This window comes from Ooceraea biroi, chromosome 1, assembly GCF_003672135.1.
Source record: "Ooceraea biroi isolate clonal line C1 chromosome 1, Obir_v5.4, whole genome shotgun sequence".
Classification (NCBI taxonomy): Eukaryota; Metazoa; Arthropoda; class Insecta; order Hymenoptera; family Formicidae; genus Ooceraea; species Ooceraea biroi.
This window is the reverse complement of record NC_039506.1, coordinates 8,196,006-8,219,949: the sequence shown is the minus strand read 5'-3', so window position 1 is coordinate 8,219,949 and position 23,944 is coordinate 8,196,006. Positions and strand designations below refer to the sequence as shown.

The 23,944-nt window shown below is 39.0% G+C and overlaps 4 protein-coding genes across 4 annotated transcripts; 3 read left to right on the top strand and 1 right to left on the bottom strand.

Moving 5' to 3' along the window:
* The first annotated feature begins 3,392 nt into the window (after positions 1-3,392).
* On the top strand, positions 3,393-4,598 carry LOC105288149. The gene is made up of 2 exons (XM_020034507.1): positions 3,393-3,460; positions 3,812-4,598. Exon 2 carries the CDS (start codon positions 3,812-3,814, stop codon positions 4,478-4,480), a length of 669 nt encoding a protein of 222 aa, XP_019890066.1. The 5' UTR covers positions 3,393-3,460; the 3' UTR covers positions 4,481-4,598.
* A 694-nt stretch (positions 4,599-5,292) lies between these two features.
* Positions 5,293-7,454, bottom strand: LOC105288125. The gene is made up of 2 exons (XM_011354142.2): positions 7,436-7,454; positions 5,293-7,136 (listed from the first exon to the last, which is right to left on the bottom strand). Exon 2 carries the CDS (start codon positions 7,134-7,136, stop codon positions 5,859-5,861), a length of 1,278 nt encoding a protein of 425 aa, XP_011352444.1. The 5' UTR covers positions 7,436-7,454; the 3' UTR covers positions 5,293-5,858.
* Positions 7,455-8,403: 949 nt separating this feature from the next.
* Positions 8,404-10,477, top strand: LOC109611581. Its single transcript, XM_020034506.2, has 2 exons — positions 8,404-8,594; positions 9,066-10,477. The coding sequence occupies exons 1-2, from the start codon at positions 8,541-8,543 to the stop codon at positions 10,332-10,334; spliced, it is 1,323 nt and encodes a 440-aa protein (XP_019890065.2). The 5' UTR covers positions 8,404-8,540; the 3' UTR covers positions 10,335-10,477.
* A 122-nt stretch (positions 10,478-10,599) lies between these two features.
* LOC105288126 lies at positions 10,600-12,024 on the top strand. Its single transcript, XM_011354143.3, has one exon. It carries the CDS (start codon positions 11,241-11,243, stop codon positions 11,982-11,984), a length of 744 nt encoding a protein of 247 aa, XP_011352445.1. The 5' UTR covers positions 10,600-11,240; the 3' UTR covers positions 11,985-12,024.
* Positions 12,025-23,944: the final 11,920 nt, after the last annotated feature.

Here is a 23,944-nt window from a genome sequence, read left to right as displayed (position 1 = left end):
TGCGTCGTTTCTTACTGCCGCACCTTGTCAGAGTTCATAGCGGTGCCGGCACTCGGAACGACTGTCTCCTTCGTCTCCGGGGTATTTTATCGTGTCGCCTGTAATAAGATTTCCACGTGTAAGAAACCACCGAGGTGTTCCGCGATATAGGTGGTCGGCGAGCAGTACAGAAAGAGAGACAAAGGGGGCACAGGGACGGGTACGGAGGACGTGCCACTGCCGGGACGCGAGCGGAAGCGGAAGAGTAGCGAGAAAACGGAACGAGCGGGACGCGAGAGGATAGCGAGCGTGTACTACAGGCAGCCGGAGAATCCAATCGCAATAGAGTTAAGTGTTCGAGAGTAAAACCCTGCCGAGGCACGACCTCGATTACTTGCGGAGGATTTGTTACGGCCACCTTTTCTGCCACTTTCCAGCGGGCGACCTCGTCGCTACCCCCGGCACCATAGAATCGTCTCGGAGTCTCTCTTTGTCCCCAAGCCTTCTGAAAGGCAAGCAACGTAACACGGACGTAACACTAAAGGGAGTAAAAGAACGCTTTGCCGTCCCCGCCCCGTCGGTCCGCCGGGCTACTCGGACTTTTTCTCGCCATCAAACACGAGAGACTTCCGATTGGCCGAATTTAGTCGGTCTACCAATTCTCCAGCATCGCCGTTGGATAACGCATCGCAAAATACGAATCCTTTTTCGTTCCTCGGGCGTGTTCCCGTTCCGTCTCGTGAAAGCGTCTTTATCGGTACGCTTTCGTTTCCTCATTCGCTTGGGAAACCGATCGGTTTTTTTGCATCAACGTCAAGAGAACATTTATCGCAGTGACGGGAAACCCAAGAGATATACGTTTAATGATAAATGTGCGAATGATACCGATCGTAATGTGGTGCATCTGATTTCATACTGATGCATACTGTCTATAATATCTCATTATCAACATTTGCTTCTGTTTCTTAAGCAGACTTAAGCTGTTTAATAACTCATACGGAGATATGACATGAAGCTCTGATTGGCAGCTGATTGAAGCTTTAAACTTTGACTTTTATTTAGATAACATCAGCAATTTTATATTTAATTATCTAATATACAAATTTGTACCTATTGAGTACAATATCAACGTAATTTTAAATAAGTAATATGTGTGCTTTAATAGAAGTTGCTGCCAAAATGATAAGCATTAAAAGTATATTTAATGTTAAATTTGATATTTGAAAATGCCTAAGCTGTTTTTTTGCATACAATAATTCGAATCATTTTGTCTTTTTTTAAACTACTTTGTAATTCTACAAAATCCCAAGATGCATTCACGTGTGTTCACATTCTTCTACGTATTGATACAGTAGTGAATGAAGTATCGAAAGATTACTCGTGGGATTCTGGCCGGCGGCAAGCCGCCTTAATGCAATTCCGAACACATTTTCTTAGTTGGCTCTTCTTGTTTCGCCGTGGAAATCCTCGAGGCCGTAACGTCGGTAACGATAGGACCAGCATGGCAGGCTGTTACCGCCACATGCCGCCATAATATCGGGCAAAAGTTTTCTGGCCAACAGGAGAAAATAATTTGATATGACTCGCAACCCCGTTGCAACCCCGTGCACAGGTGGAACTTCGGTGGAAACGGGGATCTTCCAAAGCACAATTATGAAGCTGATGTTACCGCTGCTGCCAATTAAACGTAGTGAAGTACGCGATGAAAAAAGGACCACGAATTTCTTCCACTTTTCTTCTTCCTTTTCCTTTTTCTTTTTTCGAAAAAGTTTGGACAAGTAAGATCAGCTGCTTTCTGGAACGCAGAATAATTAAGAGATCGAAGAGATGTCCTCACATAGCAAAAATTGGCTCTTTTACGTTATTAATATAATATATTTAAAAAATATACAATTTAATTGTCTACAATTAAAAGAAAGGATGAATCAGAAAATTGATGCAATTTATCGAGAAAATAAAACTTATGTTTGTCAGAAGATTGATTGATAATTATAATTGTGCAGTGTCACATATTTCTTTTGTTATATTGATGACTGTATCTTAGCAATGAGATTGTTAAATGATAGCCTGTGATTATATGCGATTTCACGAGAAATTGAGAAGATAAAACCACACCTGTTACTATACGCATAAAATCTGATCAAGAGGAGATATGTGAAATTCTTTATATCTGTATACCAAAATACTTTTATAATATTATAAATAAAGATTATATCAATTAATAATTATTTAAATAAACATTAGTTTTTATCGTTCTTTATCGTTCTTTTCTAACCTTAATCCAAATAAATTTACATTCTGGATATAAAAGATAAAGAAACAAGAGAAAAGAGGGAGCACCAGAAAACAAACGGAAATACAAAATTGCATTAAACATTTGCAAAAATTATATCCAATAATTCAAGTAGGTAGTAGCGTGCAGCTTCATGATCGCTCTTCATGAGTATTGAGCAGAAAAGTTAAGAGATCGTGAAGACGATTTCTCCTTAGCGCCCACCCCTCCTCGCGCCCCGTTTTCTTCACCTCGTTCCACTTTTCCCTTTCTCAATCCTACTGCAGTTCCTTCACCTCCACCATCCCCCAAGACGCTCGTTTAAGCGTCCGGTCTCCCTTTATTCCCGCCTGGAAGCCTCTCGCCCGTTTCGCTCTGTCTCACTTATTCTTCTCACGACTTCCCATTACGACGCGCCAATGGTGAGTTCCGAGGCTTATTAAATTGTAACAATTTTAATTAGAGAAGCGCCCGCGTCGGCTCCTATGCTCTCCTCTCATCCCCCCGTTTCTTCCTCTTCATCTTTCCGCTTCGCTTTTGCAGAATTTCACTTCCTTCGTGCTACACGTAACTATCCCGCGACTGAAGGTATTCTTTTCGGTCCCGGAGCGAGAACCCGAATACCGATTCTGGTACCTCTTAGTTTTCTTTTAAAAGTTAGCGCTATGTATTTCAACATCACCTCCTCTTATTTATCAGATAGATGTGAGAGCTTCGAGTCATTCTTAACATATGGTGTTCATGGTCTTTCTCGGCGCAACTTTCGGCACACTAACGAAAATGCAACAATGAGTTCTGTCGTTAAACAAACTCGAAACCGATCTATCTTTGGAAATTGCGAGAAATTGGATACTTTCGAAATTTAATGCTTCATAAATGTGAGGTATCTTGAAGTCGATATTGTGTTTAACGTTGTTTACACTATAATTATTCTGTACGTGTAACTGTAATTATCAAATATACATAAAGACCAATTTAAAGCGCAAATATGTAATCTATATTTCTTCTCTGTGGATTTTTAAAGAGATATAAGTTAAAATCTGTGTTTCTTGACTTCAAATCTCTCACGCATTATCTTTAATCTTATCATCGTGGATTAAACAAAGAAAGCTTAATTCCGTGTGTGTGTATATAAGCCGGCGGCAGGACTTGCAAAAGCACACTTTCCTGAATCACAAGTGGAAGTATCACAATATCACTATTCCAACGGTAAGTATTGTCCGAGCTACATATTTTGACAATACAAACTTTTATTATTAGACTATACATGTAAACAAGATTTAAGAAATACAATATCATAGGAAATTTTTTTATTTGACAGCTAAATGAAATTATTTTCTTTTATATTAATTATAAGCTATAATCTGCATTAAAAATCCCTTGATACGATACTGAATTAGTGAACATTGTACTAATATTTGCTAATAAATCACAATTTGTTAATACATCACAAATATCATAAAAAGAATTTGCTGTATTGCTACATTTGATGAATTTAAAAATATTACTTTTAAATAAATTTAACACAATTGATAAAACCAGTCTCGTTTACTCTTGCAGATGAAAACTGCGCTGGTGCTGTTTGCCCTCGTGGCCGCGTCTACGGCATTCAAGATCCCGAATATCGGCAGAGGCGAGCTCGCAAAGGAACTTCAGGATTTCGCGGACATCATACCGGAGGAAGAGATACTCGGGGTCACCCTTCAATATTTGTCTGAAGATGTCGAGTTCCAGAAAATGATTATGTATCTACAATCCGCAGAATTCAAGGAATTGGTGAGAGATGTCGAAGCTCTTCGTGAAATTAAAACTTTGATGGACTATGTTCATCATGCCGGTGTTGATATCTACTACTTGGTGAACATACTAAACGATTTCATCGGCCTGCCCCGTCTCACTGCTCCGGAAACCTTCCGCATTGGCGAACAGATCACTGGTGGGATCAACGGATACTTCAAGGACATCGAGGCCTTGATTCCTGTAGAAGAAATCAAGGCTCTTTACAAGAAAAAACTGGCAGAATCCGAGGTGTTCCGTAATTTCATAGCTCAGCTGTCGTCTGAGAATTTCCAGAACATCGTCAACAAGGTCTATGCCAACCAGAAATTCCAAACGCTCTTGCAGCATGCTAAGAAAGCTGGTGTCGATCTTGAACGTATCAAGGACTTGCTGAAGAAGATTCTCAACATTGACGTTCCCTCTAACTTTGTCTTCTACAGAAATTATTAAATATTACTGAAAAATCTGCAGATTTCTGTTTATTGTTAAATGTATCAATTCCTATTTTCGGCCTTGTAATAATGTGTACTTCACTTGTGTAAAATAATAAATACGAAATTTTCTAGTATGCATGTCGAATTATATTTCTACCTTTTAATTTAATTGAAAGTTTCTTTCTTTAATCTGCGTGATATAATAAATAAGCGACTTTGAAAATTAATTAGATATTAATTAGATATTAATGAATAATCGTTCATCTATTATAAAGAGAAATATTAATTCACGACATTACATATGATTTACAAAAATTAACTTTTAAACTAAATGGGCAAGTTGAATCTTGGTTGACGCGATTATTGGTGCGTACTTTTACGATTGATTATGTATGTGATCACGTTATAATGATCACGACTATCAGTCGCTGAGGAGAATCCAAAATAGGATTGAAAAGTTTGATATTTTTTTCGCACACAATAAGTCATAGAAGTATGTCAATCAATCAAGATTTTCTACTTGCTCATTTAGCTTGAAAGTTACAATAAAATCTTTAATTAAAAATTAAATATATGAAAAGAGAAAATGTCGCTATTTATATAAAGATTAAAAATTTTGCTGATTTTTAAAAATAGAGATAAAAGAGCAAATCCGATAAAAATATTTTGCAATATCTTTCCATTACGTTTATTATTATCCCAAGTATTATTAACAAACGAAATGTGTAAGTGTATTTTCTAATTTGTTATGTATATTTATTATATATACATTATTCATTTTGCATATATTGTTAATGAGCTTAGAAAATTGAATAAGTCGATTTTTGGATATAACTTTAATCACAAATATGATACATTTACGATGAATACATAAGCAGTATCAAGACTTGTGATGTGACAGAAACGTAAACTAGTAAAGCTAGTTTAATGAAAATATGTATGGAACAAAAAGAGAGTTAAAGGAAAAAGATATCAAGTGGATATGAAATCTTGTATTAAAGTTCATATGAATCAATAGTACGTAAGAAATGTTTGTTCCTCTAGCACTTAAACTAAAATTGTTTCTTTATATCATCATTCGTATTGACAAGCAAACAAAATTATTGGTTTATATTAAAGTAACAAAATCATTATTTTTATGCCATAAATAGCTAATTATTATAATTATTTGATTCAATTCTTATGTTTTATTATCAGTTCTGATTTCTATTCGCGTTTTTGGGCATTTTGATTTAAACCCTAAACTGCAAAAAAATGCGGCTTTAACCCGGAAACTTCAACCGAAACTAATAGTAGTAACTAGCGCAAAAGCTTCAAAATCTTATTTTACTATCACTTATACTTTACTATTAATGTGTAACAATACAAATAACGCATCGCAAATGTTTCAGACATTAATTGAAGCCAATTGTTCTGAAGAAAAACTTCGTCAGGTCCTCGAGCAGCAATCCTTTCTCTTCAGATCTTCTGTTAAGCTCCTTGTAGGCCTCCTGCTTTGTCAACTTAACAATGATTTTCTGCATTTTCGGGGCCTTCAGCATCTCGATAAAATAAGAAAAGCTTTTGGAAGTACGTAGTTTCTCCTGGTGAAGATTGTTGATCTCGGCCAAAGGTAGTATAGTAGAAAGATCCTCGAGCATCGCTTTCATTCCACCGCCGACTTTCTGCACTCCGATTTCTGATCTGAAAATGTTCTCTATCTCTTTGGGTGGCACGTAGTCTTCCATGCCAACAGTCTCATGGAATGATTGAATATATTTTGCCATATTGAATCCAGCCTTGTGCATGTACATTACGAGTGCTTGGTGCTCCTTAAGAGCTTCGACGGCACGTACCAGGATGTGGAATTCGGATGTATACATGAACTGCATAGCGTTCTGTACTTCTTGGTCTCCTTCAAAATACGTCAATATTATTTCAAGAAACTTTTCTAGCGAAATGAGTTTCCAAAAGTCAAAGAACTCTTCTTCTAGCGTACGTTCAAAACCGTAGCTTGGCTGGCTCGGTACATCGATACCGAGAACAATGAACATAATGTCCGCTACGATCCGCAGGTTCACTCCGCTATTCTTCAGGCCATTTAGAATAGTCTGGAAGGACTTGATTTCGAAAACCTTGTTAACGACCTGCTGGAAGTTGTCGGACTTGAGCTGGTCGATGAACCCGACGAAGGCTGGAGAGGTCTTCATCTTCTTTACGTAGATAGTGATGTAGTCGTCATATTTGAACTGCTTCATGATGTCTTTAAACAATCCTTTGAGTCCACCAGTTTTCTTCATGACTGCAATGTACGCGTAAGGGACAGGTGGTGGCACAATTTCTTCGATATCGAAAATCTTGTTAACGCTATTTAATACGGTATAAATATCAACTCCTTCTCTTTGCAAATAATTAAGGAGATTGATCACTTCCGGGATGGCTTCAAAATCTATCAAAAAGTCTTTGATTATGGTCGTAGTTGTGAGGTATCTAAAAGCAGCTTGCACTTCGGGATCTTTCGCAAGATACTCCAAAGCGATTTTAGTAATTTTTTTTGTTGGGACTAATTTTAAAATGTCCACAATATCGTCATGGAGAGGACCCTCGCCAGGCAATTCCTGAATCAGTGATCCATGAGCTTGCCCCAGGCCAATAATGGCCAACACGGCGAACAGCGCTAACGTGGACCTCATCTGTAAATATAACGCATATCATAACTTAATATTGAAAATGTAAAATCGTATTTTGCAATGACACTTAATATTCTTTGTCTTATTTTAATTGATCTAGTAATTTGTGGAAATCAATTATAAAACCTATATATATATATAATCTACTTATTCGAAGAAATAAAATATCCAATCAAACTTATTAAAGAAAGCACTCTATTGGGTCTTTAAATCAAATGTAGATAATAGAGTTGAAATCAAGTTTGTTAAACACGTTCGAAAAATGTTTATTTAGGATCAATGGACATATTTTCTTTCCTTACCGTGACAGCTGTGAATATATACTGTCTTTCTTAGTAAATATCGTAAATTTATATACTGAAAGGATAAGTATTAATCATTAAAAGAATAGATAAGATTGCGACTTTATTCTGTGAACAAGTTAAGAATTGCTTGATAATAACATGACCATAACAGGTGCTAAATTACACATTGCTTTTTCTATTTCTAATTCGCGTCTTATTGTAGAAAAATTTTACGTGGATTATGGTACCACTAAAAATTTGCAGACTGATACAAATAATGATATTTACATAAAATATATCTTATATAATTTATTTATCTAAATAATAAGAAATCAATTAACTAGAAGAAATGAAATAAATGAAATAACAAGGAATGAAATGTAACGCAAATAAATCCTTTTAAGAACATCTTCCTACAATTTGATTATCATAAAAAGTTCAGAAAAGAAAAGAAAATTTTGATTACCGGCATATCTCTATTACGTCTAATAATTCTGTAATCGAAAATCTAAAAAGCAAAAGTGTTATTGCATCAAGTGTATTGTATCAAGAGCATCTAATCTTCTTATAAGATGCGAATAAATGACTAATATGTTTAGCACTTTCAATAAGATATTAAGCTGTCTGAGAAGATAACGTAGCTTATGAGAAATGATTACATTACATAAGAAAAGCACTCGACACACCGGGAGACAAGTTTTTTTAGGTTTTTGTTCTTTATCTTTAATGTAACTTGCATCAAAACAGATAAAGATAATAATAGCAACTTTCTTAATATCACGTTATATTATAAATTATTGTAAACATATACTATCGTACATTTTAGCTGCAATAAATGTTGTTGAATAAATCTAATATACATGGAGTTGGTCATAAATGATATAATAATGCATATATTAACATATAATACAAACTGAAAATAATTTTAGCAAAGGGCATTATCTTAAATAAAAACGGAATGTTAAGAAAAACAATCAATGCTGGATTTTAGATTTGTTATTTGCTAAAAAACTTATCAAGTAATCTCCTTAGATTTCTGATGTATCAATATCTTCATCTGATTATAATCTTATCTAACCCTCTATCCAATCCCTTTACACAGTGATATATTTCGAGTATATAAATGTACGGTAATTATTCTCAGATGTCAAAGCACAACACATCCATAGCTGTCACGGTAAGTAAAAAGTATTTTTTTACGTCTCTGCAAAAACTTTATTTCTCCTTTATATAACACTATAGTTTTATTATTATAGTCTATCTATTACAGTTTCAACTAATGCACAGAGATGTTCTACAAATAATATAAAGTTAATTTATTTTAATAAAAACGTATTAATTATAAGCTCCAAACTAATAGTTATTGAAATTAATTTCGACTTAACTTCTATATAATAAAATCTCTCTCTTTGTACAAATAGGCTAAATAAATTGCATTTTTCTTTCTTAAACAATTATTTAATTAAGAAATTGCTCAAAAAGAATTTAATTAACCAATTGTCATATACTTGTCATTTATTTTAAATTCATATGGAAATGTTCTGCATAATTCAATCATAATTGCAAACATTAATAGATTTCTAAAAATTTATATATCATATTTATGCACATGAAAAAAATTCATATTTATATATGTTGTATTTTTCAGATGAAGCTGTCATTGGCGCTGTTTGCCATTTTGGCCGTCATTGGTCTGGGACAAGCTCATCAGTTCCCAGATTTCGGCAGTGGTTCCCTTCACGAGGATCTCCAGGACTTCCTAGATTTAATTCCTGCGAGACGAGTTGCAAGAGTCTTCAATTATTACTTGAAGCACGATCCTGAAATACAAGATGCTGTTAAACACCTCCAGACTTCAACCCTGATCAAAAATTTCATAACAGAATTCCAAACCATCCCCGAGGTGCTCAATCTGTTTAACTATCTGCAGAAAGAAGGCGTCAAAATTTATGAAGTGGTCAACAACATCAACAGAATTTTCGGCATCAAAGAACTTGAACCACCTGAGATGAGTTTATTTGACATGCCCATGCCATACAGGAGGACCGGTGGCATCAGAGGCTTCTTCAGAGAAATCAAGCAACTGTTCAATTACGATGTTTTTATCACCACCTACGCGCAAAAGATAAAGTCCTCGCCAGCCTTTGTCGACTTCATCAACCAGATCAAGTCCGACAACTTTCAGCAGATCGTTAACAAGGTTTACAAAATCAAGTCTTTCCAAATTATCCTGAACGGTCTGAAGCACAGCGGAGTGAAGGTGCACATCATAGCGGATATCCTGCTCGTCGTCTTCGGCATCACCGTGCCAAATACTCCCCAAGAGCGCACGCTAATAGAAGAGTTTCAGGACTTCTATGATCTTCTCCCGATGGAGAAATTCCTTGAAGTAATGATTACTTATATGAATGAAGATGAACAAGTACGTAACGCTTTCCTGTACATGTTCACAACCGAATTCCACGATCTGTTGCGCGCTGTCGAAGCTCTCGATGAATTCAAAGCATTAGTTGTGTACATGCAACAGAGTGGACTCGATATGATCAACGGTTTGAAAGAGTTTCATAAGGCTATCGGCATGGAGGATTATATACCACCCGAAATAGAGAGTCTCATTGATTCTTCGATTGGAGGGCTGAAGATTGGCGATGGCATGCAGGGTATGTTAAAGGATCTTTATGACTTGTTGCCTCTGGACAAAATCGACGTTCTCTACAGATTAAAGCTGAGGACTTCCAAGGTCTTTTCTGAATTCATTGCGAGGATGAAGAGCCCGGAATTGCAAATAATCGTCACTAAGCTGTATGTTAATGAGACCTACAAAAACTTCATTGTACAGACTAGAGAAAAGGGGCTGGACCTCCATGGATTGACGAAACTTGCAAACAGAATATTTGGTATTAAATTCCCGTATTAAAAAACGGTGCTAATTATACTTTAAATGACTGAAGACAAGTAATTTATGTTGGTAATCATGCTGATGTGATAACGCAATACTGAAACTTTTAAATATAATAGATTTCCATAACAATAATAAATTCATATTGCTTTATAATAAAATAGTTATTTTATTTAAGATACCTTATGTACCAATCTATTTGTGTTAAGTAATTAACCATCATTTTTTCATAATTACATTTTATATAACTATAGGTTATTTATATTTAAGCTATTTAATAATTATTCATTTTTACATTTTTAAAAATATACGTACTTTTATAATTACGTATATGCACTTTTATATATATTTAGACATGCTTTTACAAAGACGAAATTATTCTCTATGTTTAGCGCTGTATAAACATATGACGGACTCGTTTGCACAAATAATGCTTTAACTTCAGTTCAAATATCAGTCAGTTCCATTTAATTGGCATGCGCATTTTATCCAGTCAATCAAATCAAAATGTTTAAAAGTTAACATTACTTGGCTTTTACGCAATTGGCGATCTAATCACAGGATGAAGATCATAAATAGTCGAAAAATATTTCCAGAGAATAAAATATTTGATTTTGACCAATGTTATCAAAAATCTAATCTTCACAATTATCTTCAATAACATAGAGGTTTTATCACAATGTCATTTATATCAGTGGACAATAAATTCGTGAAGTGATGATGCAAAGAATTAATTCCGCGGTGATGTAATTTTGGATGTCTACGACGATAACATAAATTTTGACTTGCATAATTCTCAAGTATATGTAATTTTACAAACATTTTTGCATTAATATCATCAATATCCATGAGATATCTCTACGAATTCAGACAAGTACATGACGTGTTGTAAAGTACACATCGATCTTTATCATATGTTGTATCATGATTTATAAATTTTTCCAGGCACTTCCAATAATGAATTTTACTTATAATGGATCGCTTATCATGTTAGGCGTAGCCGCCATGTTGTCAATCGTCCTTTTTAGCGTCATGGCCTATCATCTTGGTTCCGTGGCAGACGATTTCGCATTGTCGGACTCTATATCGTTGAGAAATAATACTTCACTGGAGGAAGATTTGAAGGATATATTAAAGTTTATACCTCTGAGCGAGATAGGAATAATTATTAACAATTATTTAAAGTATGACCCGCAGATCGAAGACACGGTGAGCTTCATCGACGATCAAAAGAGGTTCATCATGAGAGAATTCCAGCGTATGCCTAAATTAGATCATTTTGTGAATCTCTTGCGAGAAAATGGTCTGCAGATTGATAATTGGAACGCAAAGATTCAAGCATTTTGGAGGACAAAGGTCACTTTCGTTAAACCAGATCCGACTATTGCCACGGGTGGTCTAACTGTGATGATCCAAAAGATTTTAAGCACTGTGCCGATAGAGGATCTCGATAAACTTCTGCGACAGAAGACGATGCATTCCGATAGTTTCCGTAAATTTCTTCAGATATTGAAGTCCACAGATTTTGTAAATCTTCTCGATGCTATCGACAAGAATATCGTGCTGCAACGTCACTTCTTCTGGGCGAAGCAAGAAGGCATCGAAATCACTTTCGCTTTGGAACTCTTAAAGAATTTGCATGTTTACGTAACGGAAGAAATTCGATAATCTGATAATTTTAAGGGATCTATTTTAAAAAATGCAATATTTTGGAAAATCTTACTTCATGTATAAAAATACATATTTTCTTAATTATATGTGCGTAACATAATAAAAAGTTATCGATAATTAAATATTATACCGCGCGCTGTTAATGTATATACAATACATTCTTTTTTATAATGCACTTGTATCGTTTGCACAGCATTTTCGCTTACAAAAAGTTGATCTTATTACACGATGATAACCTAGATTGTTCAGCCAATCTCCAATATCGTTATAATTAATTAAACGGATTTTTTATCAAAAGAACGACAAAAATGTTATGCATTTTTTCGACGAGGAGACCGCTCAGGTAGCTTGAAAAAACAGCGGCAAGTATTTTGACGAGAGGCTCTTGTCGAGCACCGGCTTCGTGTGGATAGTAGAAATTAATTCCTCTCAAGATGTCAGGAACTGCATGAACGCGACGACCGCCGCGCTGGGGTGAGTTCCGTGCTGGAGTCACGATGGCAGCAGCCACTGGAGGGAGGGGACCGGCGACAAAGGAAGGTGCTGCTCGAAGTGCAGGATTCAGAAGGGCGCGAGGCCAAGCGGCTCGCGGTGTCTGCAGCAAACAATTCCAATTAACTTGCTGGAATTGGAATAGGACTCGTACTCGTTGGCTCGACTGACTCTCGGCTCGTGGATGCCACGATGCCGACGAGGACATGAGCATTCCTTCATCCGTCTGCCGCTCTCTGTCTCATTTTTCTCAAATTTTGCCGCTAACTCTCTGTCCGCAAATTATTTACCCGGCTTAACCCGAGGCGCAAACAAACGACTTTGACTTTGACAAGGATATGGTCCACGAGAACTGACCATTATGGAAAATCACACCATTTCCTTGTCACTGCTTTTTGTGCATAATAGTTGCTTGTAAAGTTTAATTTTTGTATTTTAATTTTTAATTGCCATTTACTCAACTCTACGATGGAAGTTAATGTGTCAATGCTTGATCCCATGATCCAGACTTGATGTACGTAAATGTAATCTATTATTTAATTCATCAGCATTAATTTTAATCACGGCTTTTTCGTCACTTGACAAACTTCGAAATATCGATCAATCAAAAACACATCATAACGGGATAGCACATCAGAACGCGCTTTTTGCGACCAAGTTCCAAGCAGAATGACAGAACACACTTCCTTTGCGGGGACAGCGGTTAATGGGATGGGAGACCATTATTCGCTGCATAATGCTCGTCATCGTCGTCATCGGTGGAGGCGGTCATAAAGCACGGGGAGCAGAGCTGCATCGTTGCCACCCTGAACAATGCTGCTCCTGAGCTGCTCAGATATTGAAGACGTCCGAAAGCTGTGTGTACCAATCCCGATGTGTACACAACGTCTAGCCCGCCTCTCAACATTATTAAATCCTACCTGGCTCGTGGACCAACCACCCGGGACAATGGCGTTCTTTAAGCGTCCGTCACGTCACAGTAACGTGTCGCGAATTGCGAATCAACCTTCTCGCCGGGAATAAAATCATGAAATTGTTTCGTACATTCACCAGCACGCTTTCGTGTCGCGCTTATATCGTAACGTTAGCATATCAACACTGGCGATTTATCATGAATCTGAGAGATTGAGTAGCTAAAGCGAATCTTACTAAATAAACTGTCATCTCACGATATGATGTACATATCTCTTGTCCATCTTCTCTTGTTGCGGATACTTAGGTATCTATTTTTCTTTTGCCTTCCAGTAGTTTACTCGCTGCGACATTTGCCATTGAACAATAAGGCAAATAAACATGTGAAAAGTCACAAGATAATAGTCTAATCTAATAATAATCTTGATAATAGTGTTCTGAAAGAATAGTGTTCTGAAATGAAAGATACGATGATATCTCGTCTATTTATCAATACTGTGCTCTCGCAAAATTGTTATTTAAAGCTTTATTTAAAGAAAGATACGATGATATCTTCGTTTATTTATCAATACTTTGCTCTCGCAAAATTGTTATTTAAAGCTTTATTGCTTTATCTCGTAGTGTAAGCAATTATCTTTTTCAATCGGAAGTCTCCATTGATCTGATCTCCGCTCTTCACCTTGGGAGAGTACATTCATTATCCGGCACACAGCCGCGGCGAGTTTACAGGCAACGACCGTTTACGGAGACGTAATTGCCTACACGATGATCGCACGGCCATCATATAATTATCGGTCCCATAAGCCTCGAACAGCTTAATTCGTGAAGCATCGCGTCATTACCCACGATCGCCGTCGACGAGCATCGCAATTGCTATTGCGTCACCGAAACTCCAGTCAAAGAGAGGCAAGACACCCGAAAGTGAGTATATAGTCAGACAGATCCGCCTAGCGGGTTTAAAAGTCAAGTGCCAAGAGTGCAATTTATCCTGTCCATTTGCCGGATGAGGCGAGGGGACGGGAAACGTTGGAAAGAGAACGGCCACTGCACGAAGTCGGGGACTCGAGGAGGGATGAGAATGGCTCGGGGCTGGAGTCTCTCATCCCGCTTTCACCCTGACTCGTTGCGCCGACGACCACTTCATTGAATGACTCATTTTATTTTCCGGCATGGGTAGTATCATTTTTCTCGCCCGAGATTCTTTTTGCACGGTCCGGGCCTTCATATTCCGTCCTCTTCCTCGTGGTGCGGCCGTGCCTCTGATGCACTCGCTTCTCTCGCTGATCTCATTACATCCCGTTCCTGTGTCCACCCCCCGTCGAGTGAGCAAATACAAGGAGTACGCAAGTTTTCGTCCGACGAGCAACCGCGCGAGCGCGTTTATTGCAAGAGCAAACGTTTATATATTTTATTACCGTAGCTTTGTGAAACAGGCTGACCAAGAGAATGAATGAGACTGGAGCGTCTACGAAATATCTCAATTTCTTCAACACGAAGAACACCGAGGCGCGAAACGAAACGGAAAAGAAAAAAAATGCCTACGTTTCCGCCAACAATCAAGTCAAGAACCGAAACGCACTACGCGTAAAACGTACGAGTGTTTCTGAGGGTGAAAGACGCCAATTACTGTTTCATCGATCGCACGGCGAAGATGTCGTGATAGCTATCATCCGCCTTCATACGGCCTGAGTATATCCAATATCGGAAATTCTATACCGCACGCTCCGCGCTCGCGCGCACTCGTCCGTAGCGTAGCCGCTCACGTATACACCCGCACAATCTCGATATAGATATGTTTATTACTGGGAACGATACACACACACACACACACACACACACAGAGAGAGAGAGAGATACACAACACCCTCGCACTGGCTATGACTTATCGGACGCGACTTGTTGCGCGTACACGTTCAACCGCGAAACAATTGTTTCCGGTCTTTCCTAGATTACGACGCTACGTTGTAGCGATTAATAACGCGATCAATGATAAACTACCGTTACGAAACCGCGTCACGAAATCGCAATTAAACGACCGTAAAAGTCTGATAACGAACGACCAATTTTTTACAGCAGTCTCTTCCGCTTCGGGGATACATTTGCGAAATTGTGATTGCGAGATTCCTTAAACTAATAAGACGTGCGCACTCAAATGACAATTCAGAAGATGCTTGTCTTCTGAAAGTTTCAAAATGTTTGTAAAAGATTTACACTTTCAAAGATTTTAGACAATTTAAAAATGCAGCTGCTTCTAAATATAGAAAAATCTTGAAAATAAAATGATGATTTAATAAGCAGAACAGAACAAATGCTTTACAATCTATTATATCGTGCACCAAAGTTTTTACTAATAAACATAGGATCTTAAAGAACAAATTGAGTCAACATACATAAATCTGGTCTAGTTAAATATCACGCGAAATTCTGATAAAGTAGCTTTGGTAGCAAGTCGCTAATTTATTTCTGTAAGGAGCTAAATGTGAGAGAAAAATCCATCGTGAAGCAGGTTTAATCGTCCAACACGTGTGTGGACTGATGAACGAATGGGAGGCACGTGGGGCAAGAAACAAGAAAGAACGAGATCGAGGGAAGAGGACGAAAAACGGGGTTGAGCCGAGTCAGAGAAAGTACGAGTGCCGTTAGAATGCGAGAAATACGTTCGCAATCAGCGGTGCTGCTGTCTGCTGGTCTGGTAGAGAGAATTCAGAAGGCGCGTCACGTCGTTACATAACGAGATTATATCATTAACCGGCGAGACCAGGCAACGACTGTTATCTGATGGCAATATGAAGCCTGTGTGTGTGAGCTCCATTTTTCCTGGTTAACGAAAAAGTCGCAACTCTCCAACTGCGTAATGCACGCGCAATGCTTATCGATAAAATTATATCATATATCGAACATTCATCGTTGTATCAAAGATCTTGCAAGATGCGAGTAAATACATTGCAGAAAGCAAAAGAAATCTCAGTTATACATAAAATTCTTGATTCGCTCATGCATTCCTAATACTACGCATTACAATTTTTTTACTGAGAAATATATTTTTTTATTATAATAATATAATATTAATTATAATTAATATTATTAATTCAATTAATTGACTTATCTTCGGACTTCGCACTTCGCAGTTGTATTCAAGACATCGTAAGTAAGTCATTAAAAAAGAACTCAAGATTTCTCTAAAATTTCAATGATTATTTTCGAGAAATAATCGACTTTCACGAGATATATAATGACTCCGATAAACCTATCCACTTGATCACGTCTCCGAGTGATCCATTCCAACGAGTGCGAGTGAATAAATGAATTTCATGCGTGCCTCTTGGAACAAGCAGCGGAATGCGGCAATAGGAATGGTCCACGGAATATAGTGACATCATCTTCAAGCTTCTCCGGTCTGCAAACGACTGGTACCTACATTCATCCTCATAAAGAATTCTTGCTGGTCCGAGAGACTCGAGAAACCCTGCACATGAAACGACAAATAATAATAAAGCAAGGAAATAAAAATAAAAGTCAAATAGGGAAAAGCGGATAGTTAAGTGTTAAATAAACTGGAAGAAACTTGCGGAAAGAAGCGAAAGAACGCTCCAAAAAGAGGGATACCAGATTTGCAGTACATTCAATTTGCTGAATACGATGTTCGAAGCTCTGCTCTTTTTTTCCTTTATGGGAGGAATAAGGACCGATAAAATAGGGAGAAAATAAATCAGAATTTTCATTAGAGAGAAAATTATGTTTCATTATATATTATTAAGTATATTAAATATAATATATTATAAATATGTAATTATAATATTGAATAATTATTCGTATTTTACAAATTAATATGTGAACTGAAATTTTACAATTCTCATGAAAATATTTATTCCACTCGCGGATTCTCTTAAACGTGCACAAAAAGAATATCAATTAATGACAAAATCAACTTAGGAAGGAAAAATTGTAATAAATGAGCGATAAAACACAGCAAAAGGAAAAATTAATTTTTGCCCGGTTACGATGCAAAGTTACCTATAAGAATGAACCGGCTGGTAGATGGAGACCTCCGAGCATTGTGCAGAGAATTTCTCTCCATCGTAGGAAAGGGAGATGGGAAGGGAGCCGAATTCATGGGGTAATTCCGTATTCGATACATCGTGCGCGCTTAAGGCTGCGATGTTACCGGCGTCACATAAGCGTAATGCTGGATAAGCCGCAATAATGCAGACTTGTTGTGCGTGCATGCGAGAGCGGAATGGATCCTGCTGCTCGAAGAGCTTCAAGGGCCAAACGTTCGTGGTGCAATCATTGTACCGAAACACGGACGCGGACATGGGAGTGACGTAACACTTCGCGATAATCCGGCGAGTCGAAAGTTTTGAGATTTCCCGACGAGAATAACGGCGGAGCAGAGCATGAAAACAGAGCAAATCAGACACGCAAGAGGTAAAAAAGGTCGGGGATTCGGCTGTTACAAATGCAAGTTGTTCCTTACGCAATGTCGTCAGTTTTTCATGCCGTGCACTTTCCTTCCGAATGCGAACGCAAATGCGGTGGAGCAGCAGCGACGATTGCTCTTAAGAGGAGACAAGAAACGGCGGATTTTAATCCGCGACGCGAGTGCACAATGAATAATGAACGAAAGATTAACTCAACTTTGCGTTACACTAATTTCACTTAAGAATCTATTTCTTTGCTGTTGTCGGATTCTTATGTTCGCGCTCGTCTTTACTGCGGGCGGAACAATACGTGACGGCCGAGAGATTTCGTCCCGGCGAGAAAAGGTGTATCGCCTGAAATTAAATCATAAAAAGAGCCGAGGATTCTTTCTGAGCCCGCGCCGACGTAAAAACGGCGAGAACAATGAAAGAGTAAGATCCCACTCCAAGGTAATTAGCGTGAGAAGCATTAAGAAGACACGGGGCAATTTTGGTCGGCCATTTTTCACGGTAATCTGCGGCGTTCGTGTGGCGTCGGCTCGCTCGAATTGGTGTCTTCATTTTGCCGCAGTGCAACCGTGAAAACGGAGACAGATGAGAGCCTTGAGCGAAGGGTTAGAAACCGGTGGTGGGTAGGGTGGCCGACTGGAGGACAGGGGCAGCAATATAAAAGCAGCGCCTTCATGAAGACGAATGAATTTAAGAAGCCCGACGATAGATTCAGGCTTATGGATTGTAAAAAGTTGTCTGTCGCGCGGAAATCTCGTCCGAGAAAGAAAAATGCTGTCCAACGGCGTTTTCCTTCCCTTCCTCGCGATATTAAATCATCTGTTGCGTAATGACGCTAATCCATGATCCATCATTGAATTTATTGAGAACGATCGTTATTGCCATTTAAACGCCGTTTAAACGTGATATGAGTATAATTATAAATTATATCAATTATCAAACTCGTAATTGTAACTCGTTATTAAGATAAATATTAGATATTACATTACTTTTGTTAGTCAGGGTAATATTGAAACTGCACATAAATATTTAATCAATTAATTTTGTCTAAATATGTACATATGCTATGTTGAATCGTAACACCATTTTAAATTTTTATTAACATAGGTATTGACAATGACTGCATTAGAAATTCCAGAGATATACTCTACGTATCTAGATTGTAATAATAAAATAAAGTAGTCGCACAGACTCATCGATGTACGCCACATTATTAAACGCTGCAAACATCCGGATCGCTCGAAACTCGAAGTCGTAACGCGATTATCCAGTTGCGTTCGTTTCTTGGTCGTCGGGCAGATTCTCGTTAAAGAAGACAACGCAGCTAAAGACGTAGACAGAAGAAGTAGAAGGGGCGCATCTGCGACTCGCTTGAGGATTTAACTCCATTTGAGTTGGAAAGGCGACTGAATACCGTTTTGCTTGATTATCTTCCAGGTTTTCTCAGGTTCGAAATTCGTTAATCCCCTTTTGCACGATAATCGTTTTCTTAGTTAGCGTAAGAATTGCTAACAGCAATATAGAAGTTGTCTCGAAAACTTGAGTCCAGAATCTTAATGGCTTGCTTAAGGAAGATTTACAAATGCAAAAAGAATACTTGTTAAAAGCAAATGAAACATCCTTTGCACATCCTTTTATCTTGACACTACTTATAATTCGCTCTTGTCTAGTTAAATATACAATACAAGAAGCGACTTTATTATGAATGTTTATCTTCCAAATAACACGGAATATTAAATGTTCTTTTCTAATTGCACATATTTAGTAATTGTCTCCAATTGTAAGACGTAAACCAAGCATCACCGATTATTCTCCAAACTGGTTGCGTTCTATATAACTGGTTTGTTATGATCTGTATAAATTTTATCCGAACGTCAACAGAGTACCATCCTAGAGCTGATCTACCCAGATGGCGGATAATCCAGCTTTGCACGATCGGTCCGCAGCTGAAAAGATTTGGATACCGGACGCGAAAACCGCATTCCGGATAATAACTAGCTGCTTATCAGACATCTAAGACGATTTCGTGACCCTGGATCTATGAAATGCTGAAGATCTAGATAGCGGATAGCGGTCGAAGAGAGATTCAAGTATCGGCGAGAATTTATTGTAGCCTGGCGCAATGTTGTCTGCTGATTTCCGTGTTAATCTATCGATTGTTATCAAAATTGCGACTCGGAGAAAGAGAACTGTTTATTCGTGAGATTATGGATGTTACTATGTTATTAGTTGGACTTGCTATCAAAAAGCGCTGCAGAATATAAGATAATCGGATATATAAATATAACTTAATAAACAACTTATTGTGTCAGCAATGTTATTGACAATGGAATATCATCGCAGCTTCGTGCTTATTGCAGATAAGTAATACACGTGTACATACTCTCGTTCGCTATCGTCCCGGCTGTCAACCGCCACTCTTATCTCCTTCAGAAAACTGGCTCTCGAGGCAAGTAACATTTTCACCACTCCAAAAGCTCTCCCTTCTTTTCTCTCAAACCGCCTTCGAAACCTTCTTTGACTCTTGCGCGATGAGCAAAAAGTATTGAACAGGCGGAACACTTTGCCAACTTCGAACGAAAAATGTAAGAGGCAAGAAATAAGAAGTGGAGCATGAGTCGGGATCCGATGTGGAAGTAAGATAGGAATTCCTGTGTTCCGGAAAATGTTAAAACTGCGACTTAGTTCCGGAGGCACATTCTTACTTATTGATAGACGTTTATCCATTTTTGACCTCTACGTGAAGAGCTTAAAACGTGTTTCTCGTCACGAAATTCTTATCTGCAGAAAGAAAGCCTTTTCTTTCTGATAAAATTGAAAAAGAGGGAGAGAGATTTAGTAAGTACTCGATAATACGCGTAGCTAGCAGTCAGTGCTAGCTGCAGGGGAATTCGGAGCAATTAATTGCCGGTGATGGCCGTACGCTCAATTTCCTGTGCCGAAAAGAAGATACAGAAAAACAATTCGCGTTTTCACACGCCTCGCGGATTTCGTTTAATTACTTGCATCGCACTACCTTTGTCGGTCTCTCTCGTATCCCACCAGGCCAGCCACTCTTCCCTCATCGGCCAACCAGACTGAAAATAATCCGATGACAGTCGCGCCTATATTTGTCTTCCGTCGATTGATTAATATTTCAACCAACATCGACCCGGATACTGCGACCAGAAGCGACATCAAAGCCGGAGTGAGATCCACCCTATATCATGCTCTAATTCGATTTCATTAACCATAAGCATCTCGTCCCTCTGTATGTCTATATGAAACACTCGCACAAGCCCAAGGTAGACTTCAAAAGTATTAATAAAAAATTGCTAACCGGAGAATCAATGCAAATGTTTCGAAGTAATGATTACAAATTTCTTGCCCTCGAAGTATAATTGAACTATTTAGCTTTAATTCTTTTGCTCCTGATGCCGGCTATAATTGTTATCCATATAGTCTATAAATTAAATACAAATTGAAATAAATATTATTTTTGCGTAAATTCTATTCTGTTTTTATGCACAGGGGAATAGTTACGTCTTTAACATATAGTAAGCAAAATTTTAGAGAAGTCGCTAATAAAAGTTTATATTATTAAATATTATTTTTGATAAAATTGATATAGTTTACAGAAATCAATACTTCATTTACCAGCCACTTATTCACATTGAACATCAACTTTACTATTACGCGAGGGACTTCAAAAAGGACACAATACCCCGTATATAAAATTCGCAACCGTCGGGATGGCGTGTTTCGTATTCACCCCCGTAGCGGCGAGTTTTCACCGTTATGAAAAAGAAAGGAAAGAAATTTCGCGGCGACCCGCTTATCTGCCAAGAATAAACGACGATGAAAAACTGCATTCAGAAAGCGCGCGTGCGTGCGCACAAGCATGCATCTACATACAAGCATACATCGTGATACATCTACATACGTGTACAATACACGGGCGCACTGGCGCGTTTCGGAACATTCGGGGCTGGGGCGCGTATGCAGCGGCGCGTAGGCGGGAAAGGGGCAGCAGGGTAAGGGTTGTGCCGGGGGTTGAGGGGGCTGCATACACGGCATATTTACGTACGTACAGCTCGTCGTGTATATTCGCGCCATACTTTCAGAAAATATAAAAAGAGATTGCATGGCTGATTTATGTAAATACCTTTGGCCCGCGAATAAACGAGTTCTTGCCGAATCGAAGAGGAAGGCGGAAGGATAGGAACCTGCTCGGGCGAGAGTCGGGCCCGAGGGGTGGTCCAAAGGGGCTGACGGCTGGGACGAGGGACAGGGCTATGGTAAAGACTTACGGGGTAGCGCGGGAGTGCGGGACGTCCGACGGGCGCGTTCAGGGAATAAATATTTTTCGACGCCGTCACTCGCGGGGATTCGCGAGAGAGTTTATCGTATTTCGCGCCCAGCTGCCTCGACTGCCGTGAGAGCCCGAAAGGAAGCTCGCCGAGGCGGAGGAGGCGCCGTCGCTTGACGGGATGGAAACACGACGATGGAGAACGAGAGACGAGAACGAGAGTACGGGGTGGATTCGCGTAGCCGGGGTGCACGCTCTCTCATCCGGACAAGCGTATTCCGCCGCGTCGGAAGTCACGACCTACTCAATTTGCGAGTCGACTGCTTATATGCATACCGCCGCATGCTGGCGAAGTTTAAATAATCTCGACGTTCCTGCTACTACCGGGGAATGCGGTAGCAGGACGCCCTGTGTGTAACGTGAGTATTTAGAGCGAGATAAGCGTGTTCATTATGATTCCGAATTCTGTGCGAAATGAAGGGGAAGCGATAACTTGCCGTTGCGCCGTTTCGGTACGTTTGTAGTTCTGCAGAGAATTTGGATAATGTAAAAAGACACAGGCATGAGTCTTTGACGCAGTCCGATCTAGGAACCGCCTTGAATTAAATTATAAATAAATTAATTCTGGAGATCCTATGTATCCTTTCGCGACCATATTTGAAGATTGTGAAGATAAGAATAATCGCAAGCATTTGATAGCATTTACGTGACTATCGGATAACAGATTTTCTAAGCAGACAAGTCGATAAATCCATATACTTTAAATTTGAGCGCATTCTTGTACATCTTGCCCACAGACATGTAAATGTCTCGCGATCCAAGATTAAATGATCAACGTAAAGCCATTCTTCCTCTTCTGGCAGCCGAAGTCACATGTCATCATTGTCCGTGTGGATACAACGAAAACATCCGTTGCAAAGCCAACATCTCCGACATCGCGATGTCACTCGCTTTATGATCAGGACGTAGTTGATTAAGCAGTTTGCGGATCGCAGTCGCGCGTTGGCACATCGAAGCGAAAACGGAAGGCGAGAGAGTAAGGGAGTACCACGAATACGTGCACGGAGCTATCCTGATGTGCGGAATAATTACACGAGTATACCTCGGGCGACGCCGAGGCCGACGACAACGACGACGACGACGACGACGACGACGACGACGACGACGAAAGCGTCGTTGGGCGATCCGCGCCGATTGCCATACGCGTGTCTATGTAAACGCGAGATATCCGCTAAGAGCTTGCGTATCCGTGTGTTAACATAATGCATCGAGCAGACGTCGCTTTGATGTAAAGGATATATTCCTAAGGGTCGGGCCGACCGGATACGAGCGGAAATATCATCTCCAGCCTAGCATGCGGCGCCGAGTCTCTGCTAATCTTACACAAACGGAGCAATTTCGGCGTTCTTCGATGCTCGACATCGCCGATGCACACGATTGCATGATGAAGTTTACTCGGTTTACACTCGCGTTTAACACGCGCATCGCCTGGGGTCAGTTTTCCACACAGAGTAGATGAAGTTTCGTGATGAAAACGGAGCAGCGAAAGAAAGATGCGAAACAGACATTACGCTAGTATAATTCGCGAGAAATTACATAGGCAGCGCAAACGACGCGCGTTCACGCGTCCGATTAGATGAAAGATGGTAATTTAGCGTCTCGTTCGCGTCATTGCGCCTCGAGTACTTAGCGTCACGTAACACGTAATTGCAGTAAATTTACGACACGTTACGCGTCGCTTAAACGTTAGCATGGAAAAATTTATTCCAACATAAACGCGCAAAAAGGAGGAAAAAGTATCGAGATGTCGTTCGCGTCTCGCACGATGATTCTGT

Excerpts from the sequence above, each read along its gene's own strand:
- LOC105288149 (XM_020034507.1), top strand. The coding sequence starts at position 3,812 with ATGAAAACTGCGCTGGTGCTGTTTGCCCTCGTGGCCGCGTCTACGGCA.
- LOC105288125 (XM_011354142.2), bottom strand. The coding sequence starts at position 7,136 with ATGAGGTCCACGTTAGCGCTGTTCGCCGTGTTGGCCATTATTGGCCTG.
- LOC109611581 (XM_020034506.2), top strand. The coding sequence starts at position 8,541 with ATGTACGGTAATTATTCTCAGATGTCAAAGCACAACACATCCATAGCT. Across the intron at positions 8,595-9,065 it reads ACACATCCATAGCTGTCACG|ATGAAGCTGTCATTGGCGCT; the intron begins GTAAGTAAAAAG and ends TGTATTTTTCAG.
- LOC105288126 (XM_011354143.3), top strand. The coding sequence starts at position 11,241 with ATGATTTATAAATTTTTCCAGGCACTTCCAATAATGAATTTTACTTAT.